This window comes from Sus scrofa, chromosome 9 (assembly GCF_000003025.6).
Source record: "Sus scrofa isolate TJ Tabasco breed Duroc chromosome 9, Sscrofa11.1, whole genome shotgun sequence".
In the NCBI taxonomy this organism is placed as follows: domain Eukaryota; kingdom Metazoa; phylum Chordata; class Mammalia; order Artiodactyla; family Suidae; genus Sus; species Sus scrofa.
In genome coordinates, this window is record NC_010451.4 from 9,612,739 (window position 1) to 9,632,261 (window position 19,523).

General features: G+C 47.6%; 1 protein-coding gene across 4 annotated transcripts; it reads left to right on the forward strand.

Annotated features, from left to right (window-relative positions):
- RPS3 (ribosomal protein S3) lies at positions 201–17,666 on the forward strand. Of its 4 annotated transcripts, none has more exons than XM_021102268.1 (9): positions 201–276; positions 5,899–6,077; positions 12,366–12,570; positions 13,720–13,850; positions 14,322–14,415; positions 14,842–14,936; positions 16,336–16,523; positions 16,979–17,175; positions 17,592–17,666. In XM_021102268.1, exons 3-8 carry the CDS (start codon positions 12,541–12,543, stop codon positions 17,170–17,172), a joined length of 732 nt encoding a protein of 243 aa, XP_020957927.1. In that variant the 5' UTR covers positions 201–276; positions 5,899–6,077; positions 12,366–12,540; the 3' UTR covers positions 17,173–17,175; positions 17,592–17,666.

Here is a 19,523-nt window from a genome sequence, read left to right on the forward strand (position 1 = left end):
GATCCCAGGTTGGGCTGTAAATAGCCCACTTGAGACCTTGGGGATGGAGGAGGGGCCTGGCCTGGGGCACAGAGATTGCCACTCTGGAATCTTCTGCATCCAGCCCAGCCCTGGGTCAGAGATTCTGGACTTTACCCTTCCCTCCTTTTTATCAGGTGGTTGGTTAGAGGAGGGGCTAGAAGAACAGGCGGGGTTAGAATGCAGGAGGAAGGAGCTTTGGCCCCAGCTGCCCAGGACCTCACAGTCCTAAACTGTCCAGCCAGGGTGTGAACCCAGGTCAGTCTGGCTCCATATTTTAACCCCGTCTTCCTCCCCACTCCCATAGAAACTGGAAAAGTCCTCACAGCACCTGAGTGTTCCCCGAGGGGCCCAAAGGGGATGGAAGGGCCAGGTTTCCTGCAGTTAAGCAGTTGACTTAGACAAATAACCACAGCCACTCCTAGAAACGGGAAACCAAAAGTCAGCCAGCCAACTGACAAAAGCGTCCTTTTGACAAGGGAGGGAGATCAAGGCAACCTCTTTGCCTTTGCCCCAGAGGCCTGGGAGTCTCCAACACGAACCTGCTAATTGTAGAGGGCGGGAGTATTGGAGGTCTTGAACCTGCCAGACCCTGAGTCCCTGCCCCCAAGGAGACTGTTGATGGGGGCAGTTTGAGTCAGAGGAGGAGGGAGAAGCCCAACCAGCAGTGGAAGGGCCCAGCCAGCGCCCGAGGAGCCTTAGTGGCACCTGTCAGCACCGCACCCTGCTGTGCTCTTTCCCACGAGGAGAGGCGAGATGAGGTCTTAAGCCCCGTGGGGGTGGGGCCTGCCCCTTTGTGTCTGGCAGCCTATGACAGGGGCTCAGCAGAGGGCATTCAGCCCCTTCCCTCTACCCCTACGCTGCCTGATAAAATACAGGCCACCCTGGTAAATCCGGGCTTCAAAGAGACAGTAATTTTTCAGTGTGTCCCTATTCATGATGTCCTAAAGGACACACTTACGCTAAAAAAATTTTTTAATAAAATTCGTTGTATCATCCAACCAATTCATTTGAAACCCAAATTCAAATTTACCTGGGCATCCTCTATCTTTATGAACTGACTCTGGCAACCCTCCTCTCGGGGGACATTTGGCAGTGTCAGGAGACGTGGTGGGTTGTCACACGGCAGAGGGAAGGGTGCTACCAGCATTTAGCAGGCAGAGGCCTGGGCGGCGGCGCAGCACCCAAAGCGCAGAGGACAGCCCCCCGCAGCCAAGAATCATCTGCCAGAATGTCAACAGTCCCAAGGCTGAGAAACGGGCCCGAGGGGTCCCAGAGCACACAGAACGCCCTGGCCCACCTCCACCCACGCCCCCTGCCCACCTGCCTTCCATCGATAGGCCACTGAGGGATGGGGAGAGGGAGCCGAGGACCTGCCACAGATATTAACCAACGTCAAGTTACAGGAGAATCAGCTCACAAAACTGTGTATCTTCTCAGCATCACTCAAGGTGAAAGATGCAGAAAAAAATACAACGGAGGGGAGTTTCCGTCGTGGCGCAGTGGTTAACAAATCCGACTAGGTACCATGAGGTTGCGGGTTCGGTCCCTGCCCTTGCTCAGTGGGTTAACGATCCGGCGTTGCCGTGAGCTGTGGTGTAGGTTGCAGACGCGGCTTGGATCCCGCGTTGCTGTGGCTCTGGCGTAGGCTGGTGGCTACAGCTCCGATTAGACCCCTAGCCTGGGAACCTCCATATGCCGCTGCAGCGGCCCAAGAAATAGCAAAAAAGACAAAAAAAAAAAAAAAATACAATGGAGGAAAATGGCTAAAATGCCACGGTGGTTCTCTTAGGCCATAGACATGCTTCTTCCTCTCTGTTTCTTTTTCTCTCCCCCCCACCCCGCCCACGTTTCCTGAGAACCATGTTTATAAACTATTAACTCTTAAAACGTATTTAATTATGTAAGTAACAAATGAATACATTCTCTTTGGATTAAAAATAAATTGGGAGTTCCCGCTGTGGCTCAGCGGGTTAAGAACCCGACTAGTATCCATGAGGAGGATGCGGATTCAATCCCTGGCCTCGCTCAGTGGGTTGACCATCCAGCTCTGCCACGAGCTGTGGTGTAGGTGGCAGATGTGGCTGGAATCTGGCGTTGCTGCGGCTGTGGTCGAGGTCGGCAGCTGCAGCTCCAATCTGACGCCTGGCAACTTCCATACGGCGCACGTGTGGCCTTAAAAAAAAAATTGGAACCCGTACATACTGGGAGGGCAGTCTCCTCCGACAGCCCTTCTAGTCTGGCCCCAGGGCCCCACAGAGCTGCTGTGAGGGCGGATGTTGAGCTCGGGTAGGGACTCCGCTCTAGGTTTGGCTTTGATCTGACCCTGAAAATTGCGATTGTGCCAACATAAGGCAAATACTTGATATGGCCCAGCTGGTTTAAAGTTAGCTGTATCATTTTACTCTGCCACCAACAAGGTGGGACAGGACCAGCGTGAGCCAGCCCTGGACCCCAGACTTCAACATCCTGGCCAATCTGATGGGTCAGAGCATAATCATCTTGTTTTAATTTGCATTTGCCTTATCGTGACTGAGGCGTTGTTTTTTCTTTTTCTGGGTTTACTGAGATACAATTGAAATATGACACTGGGTAAGTAAAAGATATGCAGAGTGATGATGTGGCAAATATATATATCGTAAAGCGATTACTGCAATAAGATTAGTGAACACACTGTCCTCTCGCAGAGTTACCTGCTGTGTGTGTTGAGAGCTTTTAAGATTTACTCTCTTAGCAACGCTCAAGTATACAGAACTGTTAACTATTGTCACCAGACTGTATGTGACACCCCCAGCACCTCTTTATTCATAGCTGGAAGTTTGGACCCTCTGACCGACTTCTCCCCATTTCCCCCCAGCTTCTGGCAACCACCTTTCTAATGAGTTTGGGGAGGTTTTTTGGGTTTTTTGATTTTTTGCTTTTTGTGGCTGCACCTGCAGCATACGGAAGTTCCCAGGCTAGGGGTCAAATCGGAGCTGCAGCTTCCTGCTGACACCACAGCCACAGCAATGTGGAATCTGAGCCGCAACTTTGACCTACGCTACAGCTCACGGCCATCCTGGATCCTTAACCCCCTGAGGGAGGCCAAGGATCGAACCCATATCCTCGTGGATACTAGTCAGATTCTTAACCCGCTGACCCGCCACAGAAACTCCTGTTTTTGGTTTTTAGATTCCACATGTACATAAGATCACACACTATTGGTCTTTACCTGTCTGGCTTATTGCGTTCAGCATAATGCCCTCAAGGTTCGCTTATGTTGTCACACACGGCCGAAATTCTTTTTTTTTTTTTTTTTTTTTTTTTTATATGGAACGCTTCACGAATTTGCGTGTCATCCTTGCGCAGGGGCCATGCTAATCTTCTCTGTATCGTTCCAATTTTTTTCTTTTTTTTTAGTATATGTGCTGCCGAAGCGAGCACCGAAATTCTCTTTTATGACTGAATAATTTATAGGACAATATAAATCGATATACATCTCACTTTTCTATCCATTCATCCATCCAGAGACACATAGCTTGCTTCCTTGTCACAGCTGTTGTGACAATGTTGCAGTGAAAATGCGCACACAGATCGCTCTTTGAGAGAGGGTTTCAGTTCCTTCCAATATATACCCAGAAGTGGAATCACGGAATCACATGGCAGTTCTAGTTTCAATTACTTGAGGAACTCCGTGCTATTTTCCAGAGCGGCTTCGCCACTTTACCTTCCTGCCAGCTTTGCACCAGAGTTCCCTTTTCCTCTGCAGCCTTCCTAACACTCGCTCTCTGCTGTCTTTTTGGTAAGAGCCACGTTGACAGGTGTGAGGTGCTATCTTCCTGAGGTTTTGATGTGCTTCCCTGCTGACTGGTAGGGTCGAGCATCTTTTCATCTATCGGTTGGCCATTCGTATATCATTTGGGGGGGAAATGTGATGACTGAGTTTAGATACTTTCAGGTGTTCGCATTTATTTTTGGTTAAACTTTTAATTGAGATACATGCGTATCACGCAAAAGGGGTCACTGGTGAAGAGTCAGCCTCCTTCCCTGGTCTGAAGCTCAGCTCTGCAGCCGCTGTTTCTGGCACTTCCTTGCAGAGATCCTCAATGCGCATATAAGCATTTACATTTTGTATTTATACAAATCGTAACATTTTCCACACACACTCATCTGCACTTCGCTCTTTTTTTTTTTTTGCAAAGTGGTTCCTCCCCCTGTGCAAAGAGCCATGTCCTTCTTGTTCATGATTTCATTACACCCCATCGGGTGGATATATTAGCGTTTGTTTTAACAGTTCCCTAGTGTTTGACTGTTTGGTAGCTCCCAACCTTTTTGCTACAATTACCATATTGTGCATATGTAATTGCTCACATATGGGAATATATTCATAGATCATTCCTTCCCTAGAAGAGGAATTGCCGGGTCAAAGGGCAAGTGTCTTGAATGAATTTGCATTTGTGACCACATTGCCTTCCATGTCAATTCACTGACTGTGTCACTTTATGGTCATCAAGAAGGTAATTTATGTTTTAACTCAGAAAAAAAGATACAGCGCAGTCATTGTCTTTGATGACAAGAAGCCAGGATTTAGAAAACACCCCCTGTGTGTCAGGAACTTTACACACATTGCCAAAAGCCCTCATGATGATTTTGAAGCACAGCAAATTAAGCGTTTGGTTTAAGACACCCTCGACGTAGGTGGCAAAGCTGGCAATCCCGCGGTCTACCTCCCTACCCGGGGCCGGGGCCTAGGCCTTGTCTCCAGGCAGAGGCTGACAGGCTGGTATGAGGAACTAGATTCCAGCATAACTTGAGGTGACGTCACGTGACAGGAGACCAGAGGCCTGACACCAGCGCCTCTGGCGACACAGGCCCAGGAGCGCACAGGCCCAGGGGTGAGGCTGGGCTGGCGGGGAAGGGCTTCACCGAGGGGAGGGCTTTTAAGGTAAGGCCTGAGGGTTGAAGGACTAGATTTTGCTGGTGAAAAGCAGAAGAGGCCACATAGCCCATGCTGACTCTGGAGCCAGACTGTCTGAATTTGAATCTAGCTTCTGCCATTTCTTTGCTGTGTGATCTGTCTCCTCATCTGTAAGATGCAGACTCTAATTCATTCAAATGTTGTGGAAATTAAATGTTAAAGCATGTTAAAAAAAAAAAAAAACACCTGACATTTTGTGTTTAATATGCATTAGCCATTTATTAGCAAATAACTAAATTGCTTTTAAAGACATTTTAATTGATAAACTATTTCAATGTATTGTTTAAAAATTTTAGTTGGCATACTGATAATGATGGAACCCATTTGGCTGGTGACAGGAGGTACCATCGTAACAGCCCAATCTAGGCACTACAGACAAAAATTTAATCGGGGAGTTCCCACTGTGGCTCAGCAGTAATGAACCCAACTGGTATCCAAGAGGATGTGGGTTGCATCCGTGGTCTCGCTCAGTGGATTAAGGATCCCGAGTTGCTGTGAGCGGCTCAGATCTGGCATTGCTGTGGCTGTGGGTAGGCCAGCAGCTATGGCTCTGATTTGCCCCCTAGTCTGGGAACCTGCATATGCCTCAGGTGTGGCCCTAAAAAGACCCCTCCAAAAAAGTTTAATCAGAACAGCACAGCAGCTAGTAGTTTTCAACAATTTATATACTTTGCCAAATAACAATTGTTTAAAAGTGTTAAAATTCAAAGGTTGATTTTTATTTATTTATTTTCAAAGCAAAGGAGATTTATTAAGGCACCAGAGGGGAATGGGCTGAGCTCAGGATGGCGCCAGCCAAAGGCTAATTTTTAAGTGTTAACATTTATCTAGCTCTTACGATGTGCCCAGCATGGCTATAAGTATCTCATTTAATCCTCATAAGCCTATTGGATAAGTACTGTATTATTATTCCCATTTTACAGATGAGGAAACAGAGACACTAAGAAGCTTTAAGCTGTTTGCCCAAGGGCACCACAGCCGGGATCCATGCCAGGCTTAATGACGGCAGAGCCTGCTCTCACCTCTCTGAGGCTCAATCCCTCCATGGGAAACTGGATGGAGAATCAAATTGTGGCCGTTGCCATCGTCCTGATCACTAAAGGTAAGCTATCTAAACTCTCAAACCTCCTCAGGCCTGACCAGCTCCGATCTGAAGCTGCTCTCAGAGAAAGAAGGGCCATGGGAGCCATGAGAGTGTCCTGTTCAGGAGCTTGGCCAGCTCCACGGAGCAAGGAGGGGTCCGAGAGGTGAGCGGAGACATAGAGACCAGTAAGCGAGGTGGTGGTGGGGGGGAGGGACGGGGGCTGCAGATCAAGGCTGTAGGCAGGGCCAGGAGGGGTCCTTGGCCTGACCTTTCCTTGAGATGTTACTGGAATCCTTACAAGGCCCTCGTCCTGCAGGAGGTCCTTACCTGGAAGAAATTAAATGTCTATAGTCATGAGTGGCTATTGAACCTTGAACTGTGTCTCATCCAAATTGAGATGTGTTCTAAGAAACAGAAAATACACATGGGATTTCAAAGACTTAGTATGAAAAAATTTTAAAGTAAGATATCTTAATACTTTTTTAATATTTTTTATTCAAGTACAGTTAACTTACAAAGCTGTGTCATCAAAAGGTTTTATATTAATTACATGTTGAAATGAGAACATTCTGGATATAATGGGGTAAATTTAAAAATACCAAAATTAATGTCACTTGTTCCTCTTTTTTTTTTTTTTTCTTTTATAAAGTGGCTATTACAAAACTTGAAATGATGTCAGTGGCTCAGACTGGATTTCGACCGAACTGCGCTGGTCCCTAACCTTCCGGCACGCACGTGCCTCCCCGCCCTCTAGGAGGAGCTGCGGTGAGGGTTGGCCTGTCCCTGGGCCCCGCCCGCCAGGCTTTGTCTTTCGGGTTGTCTTGACCTCAGGACAGCGGCTGGGTGTCCCTCGACCGGTCTGGGCCCGCTGTGCTCGGGCGCCCTCTAGCGGCTCCTCTCTCAGGCGGTTCTACTCTTCTGCGACATCCCATCCTCGCGAGGGGACTGTATTTGCAACAATTTGTGGTCCCAAGCCAGTCGTTTCACTCATCACCTGTTCCTGTTTTGATTTCTAGTTAATTCAAAGTCACTTTACGGAGAAAAAAATTTTTTATTACTCAACGAATTTATTACATTTATAGTTGTACAATGATCATCACAATCCAATTTTATAGGATCTCCATCCCACACCCCCAGCGTGTCTCCCCGCCCCTTTGCAGAGAAAATTTGAGACATAGTCTGGTACCTATTTATTATCTTCTCAGGTCTCAATACAATTAAAATGAATTTATCTTGGAGTTCCCTAGTGGCTCAGCGAGTTAAGGAACCCAGGTTGTCACAGCTGTGGCTCTGGTCACTGCTGTGGCCCGGGTTCCATCCCTGGCCCTGGAATTTCTGTATGCCTTGGGTGTGGCCAAAAAAAAAAAAATCACATAAATAAATAAATGAATATAAAAGGAAGACATCTTCCACTTTGCTTAACTTCAACTGTGGCTTCTCGTTGGTAAATTGTCAGGAACATCTGGATAAGGATGTTGCCTAATCCTTTAAGTTCCTGAATATTAATATGTAATTTTATTTAAGGGGATAGGTTTTGGGTCTTAGAAGACACACTTTCCTTTTGTTGGTAAAGTAGGTTAATAGGATGTATGGTAAACAGGCTACACTGCATGCTGAGGACTAGGGGGCAAGAGTGTTGATAATGTACTTAGCACAGTGCCTGTACATTATACGCTCTTGATATATATAATTATTAGTGTACAAAATTGAAGTTCCCATCGTGGCTCAGCAGAAACGAATCTGATTAGTATCCATGAGGATGAAGTTTCGATCCCTGGCCTCGCTCAGTGGGTTAAGGATCCGGCGTTGCTGTGGCTGTGGTGCAGGCTGGCAGCTACAGCCCTGATTCCATTCCTAGCCTGGGAACTTCCCTATGCCGCGGGTGTGGCCCTTAAAAAGACAAACAAAACAAAACAAACAACCCCTCCCCCACAAAATTCCTTGTGGTTTCCAAAAGCAGGAATCTTTTAAGAGTGTTGTGATTAGAAGCACTTGTGCCCTTGCGTGTTCGGACCCTGGTTCACACCCTTCTTTTTTTTTAAGTTTCTTTTTTATTGAAGTATAGTTGATCTACAATGTTAATTTCAGGTATACAGCAAAATGATTCAGTTTTATACGTGTGTGTGTGTGTATATATATATGTACATACATATGTATTCTTTTCCAGATTCTTTTTCCTTATAGCATTGAGTAGCGTTCCCTGTGCTCTACACAAGGCCGACTCTTCCTGATGAGCAAACAAGCCGTCACGGAAAGGAACTAAGTATCAATGGGTCACTGAGCTAGGAAAACATGGGCTGGTTCAGGATCATCCTGGAAAATCACCCCGCTGAGCCAGACCCAACTCAACTCAGCCAACCAGGGCAAGGAGAGTGGATGGGGAAGAGGTCATGGGTCCACCCCACAGGGAACTCTGGATTTTCCAGGGTACATGGAGACATTCCCAGGGGCTGTGTGGAATGGAAATAGTAAGTTCAAGGAGAAAATGAAACAATGCATGATGTGCAACTGTTCAGGAAAAACTTGTTTATTTTTTTAAAGATAATTGTGGAGATCAAATCACGGTGGCATTCATATTCCCATGGATGCATTTAAAAGAGTGACTGCTTTATTTTAAAGAGTTGGCATTATAATGATACTGGAAATTATCCTCTGTTCAAGTTTGTTTAAACTTACGGAGAAAATTCCTACATATGTTAAAGTTCTACATAACTTAGAATGTACACAGGAAAACTGCACCCTTCAAATTCTTGTAGGGAGGATGTGAGCACAAAAACTTTGAAGACTAGGGCTCTGGGCTGTATCCCCAGGAGTGGGATTGCTAGGGTTTAGGGACATGCAACCGACATTCCTCAAGGATACCAAATTTCCAAAGCAGCTGTGCTAGTTTACATTTCCACCGGGTGGTGGAGGCTAGTTCCACTGCTCGGGATCCTCCCCAGAGCTTGCTGACTGTGTGGAGGCCTGTAACACTCACGAGGCCGACACAGCCATCGCCTCTCACAAGTCTAAGCAAAGGAGCCAGAATGCCTTCCGTGCCTGTGGAATTAGGGTCTGGAGAACTAGATTAGGTGGCTCTTTTTTTTTTTTTTTTTTTTTTTTTGTCTCTTTTAGGGCCGCACTCGTGGCATCTGGAGGTTCCCAGGCTGGCCTACACCACAGCCACAGCAACGTTCAGATCCAAGCCACATCTGCGCCCTACACCACAGCTCAAGGCAACGCCGGATCCTTAACCCACTGAGCAGGGAGGCCAGGGAGCGAACCTGCAACCTCAGGGTTCCTCGTTGGATTCGTTGCCACTGCGCCAGGACAGGAACTCCGTAGATCAGATGGTTCTAATGGTTTTTCCCTGCAAAAGCCCAAAGCACTCCTTGCTAAGTAAGAGGCCAGCCCCGATTCTATTCTAGTGTTGGCTGCATGCCAGCCACGGGCTCCTGGCCTCTCCCTTCGTCTCCTCGCTAACCAGCGCCCTAGCCTGGCTCTGGAAGCCAGGCAGTTGGTAGCCCTGGCTTGTTACCATTTGTTCTTGTTCTTTGGTCCCCTCAGTGGAGTCAGTCCTGAGGTCGTGGAGTCCACTAGTCAAATCCTGGGAAGCCAGCCTCCTGCCTCTTGTTTCTGTGGAGGGCGTCCACCTCCCCAGCTCTGTGTTGGTCCACATTTTCAGCCCCTTGAATGAGGTCAGCCAAAGATGCCCCCTTGGCTAGCGGACCAGTCGAAGGGGTGGGCAGCGTGTCTACTGGGGAGAACTGCAGCCCCGCCCCTTTCTGGGAAGGAGGGGGGACCAACGCGCTGTAGTTGCCAGTTGTGGCCGCCAGAGGGCGAGGTAGCAGAGCATTTGGAAAGCTGGTTTAGGAAAGGCGGAATTTCCAAGTTCAAAAATTAACTGCGGAGTTCCCGTCGTGGCTCAGCAGTAAGAAACCTTACTAGTATCCCTGAAGATATGGGCTCGATCCGTGGCCTCGCTCAGTGGGTTAAGAATCTGGCGTTGCGGTGAGCTGTGGTATAGGTCGCAGACACCGCGCAGATCTGGCGGTTGCCCTGGCTGTAGCCTAGGCAGTTAGGCTTCAGCTCAGATTGGACCCCTGGCAGGGAACTTCCATATGCCCCGGTGCGGCCCTAGAAAGACCAAACCAAACCAAACAAAAAAATCAACTGGCCACCCACCTGTGGTGCAGGGGGTTGAGGATCTGGTATTGTCACTACAGTGGCTCCAGTCATTGCTGCGGCATGGGTTCGATCACTGGCCCGGAAACCAATACATACCATGGGCACAACCAAAAAACAAAAAAATCCAACCAACCAACCAACCAAACAAAAGCCCAGATAAAATCAATTGGACAAACTTACTGTCTCTGGTATTCCAGCTGTGTCCCTCTCCTTGAGCTGGGCTTGGTAACCCGCCTCCTCCATCCACGCCCAGGAAAGGTTCAGCTGGTCATTTTGACCTGCCTGCCCAGCCCCTGCCCTCTCCCTCCTAGCCCGTAATGGCCCCGGGCAGGTCCCTGATACAGCTGTCCTTGGCCCCCACCTCTCCAAACCAGATGCTGATCTTACACCCTTGGAAAAAGCTTGATGAGTGGAGATCTCCCTGGTCTTTTTCTCTCCCTTGGCCAAGTCTTTCTTCTTCCAGTGTCTGGTCTCTGACTCAGTTTTCCCCACCTCTTTCTTTTGATTTCTCTGCCTTAAGCATTATTGCGGTATCATCCTTCTACCCACAGCAGATAGTGCCCAGCATGTGTGAGAATGGAAGGTGCTGGTGTGTAGCGGCTTCTGCAAAAAGCAGAGGTGTGGGCCCACGTGTTAGTGATGGCAAGATGACTCACCCTAACCAAAAACATTGAAACCAAAATGCCAAGGTGTTTATTTGCACTAAAAGCAGTGATGATCTGTCCCATATAACGGATGCTTTCCACGTGCTGGGCACTATGCTGAGTGCTTTAAAGCCACCATCTAATTCAATCACAGAAATCCTCAGAGGTTAATGAGCACTTTCCAGATGAAGAATATGAGACAAAAAGGTTTAGTGACTTGCCTGAAGCTTGTAAATAGTAGCACTGAGACATGAAACTGATTGAGCTGGCTTCATCATTTTCCCCACTGCCCTGCCTCTGACCAAGCTGTCTGCTCCCTTGGCACCCTCCCAGCAGAACAGAGCATCCTCCATGGCACCTGTGCACGGCAGTGACCCCATCTGTGTGACGCTGAAAGTGCACACCATTCGCCACAGGACATCTCACTGCCTGGAGGGAAATCTGAAAACATGTGTCCTGAAATGTTTGCTTAACCAGAAGAGTGTTGTGTTGTTTTAATTTGCTTCTCTTTTTAAATGTTTTTATGCATGTATTTTAATTTTAATTTTTTTGCTTTTTGGGGCTGCACCCATGGCACCTGGAGTTTCCTAGGTGAGGGATCGAATCAGAGCTGCAGCTGTGACCTACACCACAGCTCAGAGCAACGCCAGATCCTTAATCCACTGAGTGAGGCCAGGGATCAAAACTGTGTCCCCACGGATGCTAGTCAGATTTGTTTTCCCTGAGCCACAGTGGGAATGTCCGATACTAGTATTTTTACAGTGTTATTCTGAGTAATATAATATCTCTTAAAATAGATAAAATAAAAGGCATTATGATGATAAAGATAAAAGCTTCCTTCATGGGCTTTTTCCTGGGACCAGAGAACCATACCCAGGCAGGCATCCTCTGTGTCACTGGGGAGAGACAGCAGATGAGCCACCATGAAAACTCCAGACGTGACGTTGGTGCAAAGAACTTGCCGAGGTCTGATCCTCAGCTTTGAGTCTCTCCAACTCGGTTTTGTGGGCCTCCCGGGTAAGATATGGCACTTGTGAGCAAATTCATCTGAACCACAGTACCAAGAACAATTCGAAAACCAGAATCCATGCATTGATTTGTTTGCTATTCAAACTTTTGTTGACACTGGGCCTGAACCAGGCCGTATCCTAAGCTTACAGTAGTGGAAGAAATATATAAACAGGTCATTCCAACCCAGTGAGATGACTGTTATGGTGATGGGAGCAACTAGGAGAGACCCAATCCTGGAGGAAGTGCCAGAAGGAGATGACACACGGAGAAAAAAGCCTGTTCCTGGTTTCCTCACCTCCGTGAGGGTGGTCACTAACATCCAGCCCTGAAGTCAGAAACCGGCAACATCATTCTCAACTCCCCTCAGCCTCAATCCATCACCAAGACACATCAGGTCCACAGTATGTCCCTTTAATTCATCCACTTCTTTCAGACAGTTTTGACGTTTCGCTTGATCTCCTCCCTTTCGCGTTTCTGCCTACAGGTGTCTCCATCACGCTACTCTTCTCTTTTACCGCCTCCCGGAAGTAAAAACTACATTTCCCTTGAGCGCCCACAGACGTCGACGTCGCGCAGTTCTTTGTCGTCGCGCAGCGCTCTTTATACGCACTTCCGGCCACTCGCCCCTTCTTTTTCTTTCGGCTGCGCGCGGCGGCAAGATGGCGGTGCAGATTTCCAAGAAGAGGAAGGTGAGATCTCGGGGCCCGGATGCCAGGAGCTGTGGCGCCGCGCGGGCCAGGAGCTTTTCTGGGGGTCGTCGCGAGGCCCGCGGCTCCTTCCTCTTCCCCTGGCGGCGGGCCGCGTGGGGTTCCCGAGGGCCGAGGATGGAGGTGGATGGAGCGCAGGCCCGAGCCGGGCCGGCGCAGTATGGCGGAGATGGTTTGGACGGAGAGCAGAGATGAGCACCGGGGGCCCCTCCTGCCCCGGAGAAGGCGCTTGTGAGCATTTCTTGGTCAGTCCGTACCGTTAGGAAACGTGTGGTGTTTGAGGCCGTGAGCCGTTCCCCGCATCTTAGCGGGGCTTCGGGAGAGGGAGGTAGCAGTATATTTGCCTTCTCATTAATCGTTTCTGCGTGCAGCCTTCTGCCTCACAGACCTCAGTTTTGAGAAGGCTTTTGGCATTTTTTCCACTTGGGGCCAAGGAAAAGTTCTGGGGAAAGGGAGGGCGGGGACCTGAGAAGAACGCTTCCTCGAGTTTAACTGAACTGATCTTTCCATGGGAGAGAACTGTGTGAAGTCCGTTCGGTTTGAGGCACTTTGTCATTTTGTGAGTACATAACGTTGGTGTTACAGTGCAATCCACACGCTTTTGTGAGTGAGGATTTGCCAGCTTTCCGAAACACACGTGGGTACAGTTAAGGCAAGATTAAAGTGGCTGAGCGTCTTCTGCTGAGCCGAACTGTGTTTACAGGTGAGGCTGCTTAACTCCCTGGGTGCAAACAGTGTCTCACTTGTGCTGAGTTAGTTCTAAATGGGTCGTTTTAGAGCTGCTTTTGTTTAGCGTGGGTACATGCTAATAACAGTTTTTAAACCCTTCAATGACGAGAAGATGACGAGTCTGACTGGAGGTGTTCTCTTTGACCAGGTAGCCCCTGCTCTGTGTTGCGTTCTGTGGCACAGTTCAAAGGGCCCTGGGTCAAAGTGACTTCCAAAAGATGACCTAGAGGCATTTGTCTGAGAAGGGTTACTCTGTTCCTTCTGGAACACAGATAATATGATTGATGATGGGTCCTCTGTTGGAGGTGTTGAGTTTTAATGAAGGTTGCATTGGCTGAAAGACTGGACTAGGAAAGTGAGCCTGCACCCATGTCCTCACTTTGAATTTCCTTCTTTGGTTAGTTTGTCGCTGATGGCATCTTCAAAGCTGAACTGAATGAATTTCTTACTCGGGAGCTGGCTGAAGATGGGTACTCCGGAGTTGAAGTTCGAGTTACACCAACTAGGACAGAAATCATTATCTTGGCCACCAGGTAAAAACTTGTGTTCCAGGCCGTCACCCATAATTGTTGTTGGCATTAAGATGGTTTATTCTGCAAACTTGGGACAACCAGTGAACCTTAGAATATGTGATTTTTTTTTTTTAAACTGCATTTAAAAAAAATCCTAATTCTAGCTTTCTCATACAACATTTATACTTGCTTGTGTCCAGTGAATAAGACTTTACTACTGTATATATGCAAGATTTAAAATTACATTTGGGGAGTTCCCACTGTGGTCCAGTGGGTTAATGATCTGGCTTGTCTCTGCAGACACTGGTTCAGTCCCTGGCCTGGCTCAGTGGGTCAGGGATCCAGTGTTGCTGCAGCTGTGGCTTAGGTCTACAGCTTTGGCTGGGATTCAGTCCCTGGCCCAGGAACTTTCATATGCCTAGGGTGTTGCCAAAAAATAAAATTAACATCTGGAATTTTGTGAGAGCTGTGAATTGTCACTATTTTCCCCAGGACACAGAATGTTCTTGGTGAGAAGGGCCGGAGGATCCGGGAATTGACTGCTGTGGTTCAGAAGAGATTTGGCTTCCCTGAGGGCAGTGTAGAGGTGAGTGATCCTGGTTTATGCCAGAGGTTACTGTGGGCCTGGAAATGGCTCATTAGGATGGTACATTATCACTTTTAACAGTTATTTGTGGTTGCTGAGTGTTATAGATGAACATTTTTTTGAAGTTCTCTTAATAAACAGGATAGCGGGATTTTACATTCATCATAGGTGTAATTATGATACAAATGAGGGGTTGGCAGCCTCATGGTTTCCTTGTGACTAGAAAGACCTAGTGGTGGCAGGGCATGAGAAATGCTTCAGTCTATATGTCACTGAGTACATGCGGGCCTTAGAAATGCTTCAGTATCTGGGTGCTCTGGTGACACATACAGTGGTGTATGCTAGTATGGAGAATGTGCTGATTTTTAGTTGAAAACAGTGATGACTGTATCAAGTTTAAGAACATGCCTGTTTTCCTTCCTAAAGCTTTATGCAGAAAAAGTGGCCACAAGAGGTCTGTGTGCCATTGCCCAGGCAGAGTCTCTGCGATACAAACTCCTCGGGGGCCTTGCTGTGCGGAGGTAAGTGTCCTGAGACTTCCAGCGGTTGCGTCTTGTGGATCAGAGTATCAGCCATTTTGTCACTCGGTAAGCGGACTTACATGGCAGACCCTGCTAACATCCTGAGAGTTTTTAGCAGTAAGCTATTGCTAGTCATGGGGCTGGCCTAGCAGTCTAGCAAGAAAGACAGGTAAAGAGGCAAATTTTTAGAGTGGTCATTGCTGTGATGGAGAACTATTTGAGGTATGCTTTGGGAGTAGAATAAATACTGAACTCAGAGAAGAGGGATTAGGGTTCTCGAGCAAGCGTTCACATCCTTTATGTGGTGTTCTCTTTTCTGCTGGCTATAGGTAAGACCCATCTCTGATGAGCTTAAAATCTAGCCAGGTCTTGGTAGGTACATACAGATAGTAATGTGAGGATTGATGGATTTTGAAGGACATGAGGTGGTTGGCCATGGAGCTGGATTACTGATGAGATTTCAGCTGGCAGTTCTTTGAGCAGTTGCACTGGATTACTGATGAGATTTCAGCTGGCAGTTCTTTGAGCAGTTGCACTGTTTGTGGGGTAATGAGAATGCCTCACCCGGGGTTGGTATTTGTCAATACAGTGCTTTGGGAAGTTTTTCAGTGGAGGAAGGACCTGAGAACTGTACTGATGGTGGACAGGTTGGCGTGGGCACACTTAGGCAGGATAGGTGGAAGACGGCTCATCTGGCTCGAATGCCAGTTTTGCCACTTAGAAAAGTGGTTCTCAAAAGTTTGGTCCCTAGGCTAGCATCACTGCCATAACATGACTTTTTAGAAATAATTGTCAGTCTTCAACCCAGGCTCACCGAATTGGGAAGTGGGGTGCAGCCCAGCAGTCTGCTTCATAACTGAATTAAGGGTGGTTCATGGGAGTTCCCTTGTGGCGCGTGGAATCTGACTAGCATGCTTGAGGACACAGGTTCGATCCCTGGCCTCGCTCAGGGGGTTAAGGATCCAGCGTTGCCATGAGCTGTGGTGTAGGTCACAGACGTGGCTCGGATCTGATGTTGCTGTGGCTGTGACGCAGGCTGGCGGCTACAGCTCTAATTAGACCCCTAGCCTGGGAACCTCCATGTGCCATGGGTGCGGCCCTAAAAAGACCAAAGGGAAAAAAAAAAGGTGGTTTCATTTTAACCTTGAGTGATTCTAATGTGCAGCCAAGGCAGGAAAAGAACTTAAGAAGGAGCTTGGTGTGTGTTCCCTAAGGAGTTAAGTCTAAGTGTGATGAGAGCGGGAGAAAATTTCTGTCTCCCAGGTCAAGCTCTGAGCACATTTATTCTCCATTAAAGGAACATTGGAAATCGTGCAGATGAGTCTGGGTTTTGGGTGGGGTGGGGTTGAGCAGTCCTGTCTGGTGATAACACAAATGGCTGTCTCTTGCCTTCCCAAAGGGCCTGCTATGGTGTGCTGCGGTTCATCATGGAGAGTGGGGCCAAAGGCTGCGAGGTCGTGGTGTCTGGGAAACTTCGAGGACAGAGAGCTAAATCCATGAAGTTTGTGGATGGCTTGATGATCCACAGTGGGGACCCTGTTAACTACTACGTTGACACCGCCGTGCGCCATGTGCTGCTCAGACAGGGTGAGCAGCCAGGAGTGTTTGGATAGAGGTGCTTTTCCACACACACCTCAGCGCTGGGAGGTTTCGTCTTGGAGTAATGGAGCATTTTTATACTTCTTGGGTTTATCCTTTAGCTTCATGGAACCCTAAGAAGTGAATTGCTGAGACTAGTCGGGTTGGAGAGTTGGTTTGTTCTTGTTGCAGCCACTGGTGTGCGTACCCTTCAGTGATGACACGATGACGAGTCAGAAAGGGCACGCCCTGCTCTTGGTCCTTGCCAGTGCCATGTTCTGTGGTGCTGTGCGTGGGTTCCTTTTGCATAAGTGTCCCGTTCTTTGGTTGATTAGAGGCATTTGTCTGAGAAGGGGCCAGACCCAGAGGATGCTTGAGTCACCTGTCTTCTTCCTTCTGCCCTATGCTGTTCTGTAGTAGGGGCCTGGGGAACATAGCTAGGTCTTAACTGTGGCATCTTCTAGGTGTGCTGGGGATCAAGGTAAAGATCATGCTGCCTTGGGACCCAACTGGTAAAATTGGCCCTAAGAAGCCGCTGCCTGACCACGTGAGCATTGTGGAACCCAAAGATGAAATACTGCCCACCACCCCCATCTCCGAACAGAAGGGTGGGAAGCCAGAGCCACCCGCCATGCCCCAGCCAGTACCCACAGCATAATAGGTATGTCTGTAAGGGACTCCTGGAGCAGAGCAAGACCCTGTTTTATTTATTGTGTTTGTTAATGCTTGCGTCTTACACGTCATCAAATTCTTGGTGACTAATTCTGTGTGAAGGAACACAGTTGGAGCCTGGGACTCATTTAACCCAGTATTGTGTTGGGAGGGGCGTTTGCCTTTGGTCTGAGAAGTTCCTGCACTTGCCACTGTGTGTGAAATACGCCTGTTCCTTTCTTGTCCTCCCTCCCTTGCTTACTGAAAAACTTCAAGGCACTATTGCTAATAATTAGCTGTTCTTCAGCAGCCCCCTTTGCTTCTCCTTTGCCCAGCGCCTGTTGTTTCGTTTGTTTCTAGGCATTTGGTGTGTATTTATAAATTTTCATGCAAACTCGGTACTTAATATATTTTATTTGGTTTCAGGGTCTCCTTGGCAGCTGGATCTGGAGTCTGGATGTTGTTCTGTAAAGACATTTAATAAAATCTTTTCAAAAGACATGTGGCCTGACTAGACTCTACATCCAGTATTGAGACTGAGGGTCCTGTAGCCCTGTGGGATCATTGCCTGATAGATTTTTATGGCTGTGTGGTTCAGTGTTTTTGTGCTTCCCCTGAAATCCTCTTTGTTGCAACTGTACTTGGGAGTCAAGGGCCGCAACAGAAGAAAGACTTGTTGATGTTTGTCTTACACATAGAAAATGAGTTCAGTGGCCGTAACGGGTTTTGGGTTATATTATGCTCTAGGTGGTATTTTATTTTTTTATCATTTATTTATTTTGTCTTTTCTAGGGCTGCACCCGGGACATATGGAGGTTCCCAGGCAAGGGGTCTAATCGGAGCTGTAGCCTCTGGCCTATGCCAGGACCACAGCAGTGTGGGATCGAGCTGCGTCTGCGACCCACAGCACAGCTCACGGCAATGCCAGATCTTTAACCCACTGAGCGAGGCCAGGGACTGAACCTGCAACCTCGTGGTTCCTAATCGGATTCATTAACCACTGAGCCATGATTGGAACTCATGATTTCGCTGCTCATGAAGAGCCTGGTGCTCAGATGTAAATTTGCCTGAGCATTATAGAGCTGTGATAAGAACCTGCATTTTTTTTCTTTTGCTTTTTAGGGCGGCCTCATTTGTGGCATATGGAAGTTTCCAGGCCAGGGTTCCCGGCAGTGCCGGATGCTTAACCCACTGAGCAAGGCCAGGGGTCAAACCCACATCCTTGTGGATTCATTTCCGCTGCGCCACAGTGGGAACTCCAAGACCCTACATTTGTATGTCTTGTTCTCTCAACCATTATACTCTAGAAAAAGTATAAAGAATATTTAAATTATCTATAGTGTTCTCTTTCATATTTTGAAGTGTTTTCTATTGATGACATAGCTACAAGAAATTCGGTGCTCTTCATTTATTCAGGTGAAACTAGTGAAGGACAAGGTGACTTCGAAGATCCTAAAAGACTAATTAGAGGTAATGAATTATGTTGAAAGCACACTCACAAATGTATCTGTGTGTCTCCTTTTAATAGAGCCTTGGGTGTTGTTTACTGTCTAGACAGTAACATTGTTTTTGTCAGTGTTAATGGAATCGAGATCATGTCCTGTATCCTATTAGTAGAAATATTCCCCTCTTGTACAATTCTTAAGGCACTGGAATAGCTAATGTGTTACTGGCTGTTTACTGTGTTCCAGGTAGTGGGTCCATGTGTGTGGATTCTCTCTTGGCTAAGAATTAAAGCCAGAATACAAAAGCACTCTTCCTTTCCCTGTGTTTACCCTGAGGGACACATTTCCAGGCTTGAGCCCTTTCTCAAGCCAGTGAAAGGTTTTTTAAGGGGAAAGGCTGAGAGAGGTGGTTACTGAAAATGTTAGTGTCTGTATTAAGCGAAAGCCGTATTTCTGGACGTACGATGTAGTTCTTCATGAGATTATTGGTAGTGAAACCAGTCCAGCTCATTTGAGCCTTTGGAGTAGGAGGTGCTGGAAACAGATTAAGATAGTCCTGGTCATCTAGGATCTATGTCTAGTACAGTCCTTTGCACATTTGACTGAGTGGTACTTTAAATTCCTTTGCCTGATAAGTTTTCTGCAAACCTCGGTCCACCTAAAACTGGGATTTAGGGGTGCTGGTAACATCCCACCAGGTGGTGCTGTAGCAGGAAAACTGCACCAAAGTAGCAGCCTGGAGAGGGAAAGTGAACTCATTGACGTGTAACATGTGCAGGAAAGTATGCAGAGTAGCAAACTACCTCAGAGGATGTCATTGTCACTATGCCCAGGCCCCCGGTGGATGGTTTTCCGGCTTTCTTTTCTTTGCCTCACATGAAGGTTCAGGTTTCTTGGTGTGAGCATCTAGCCT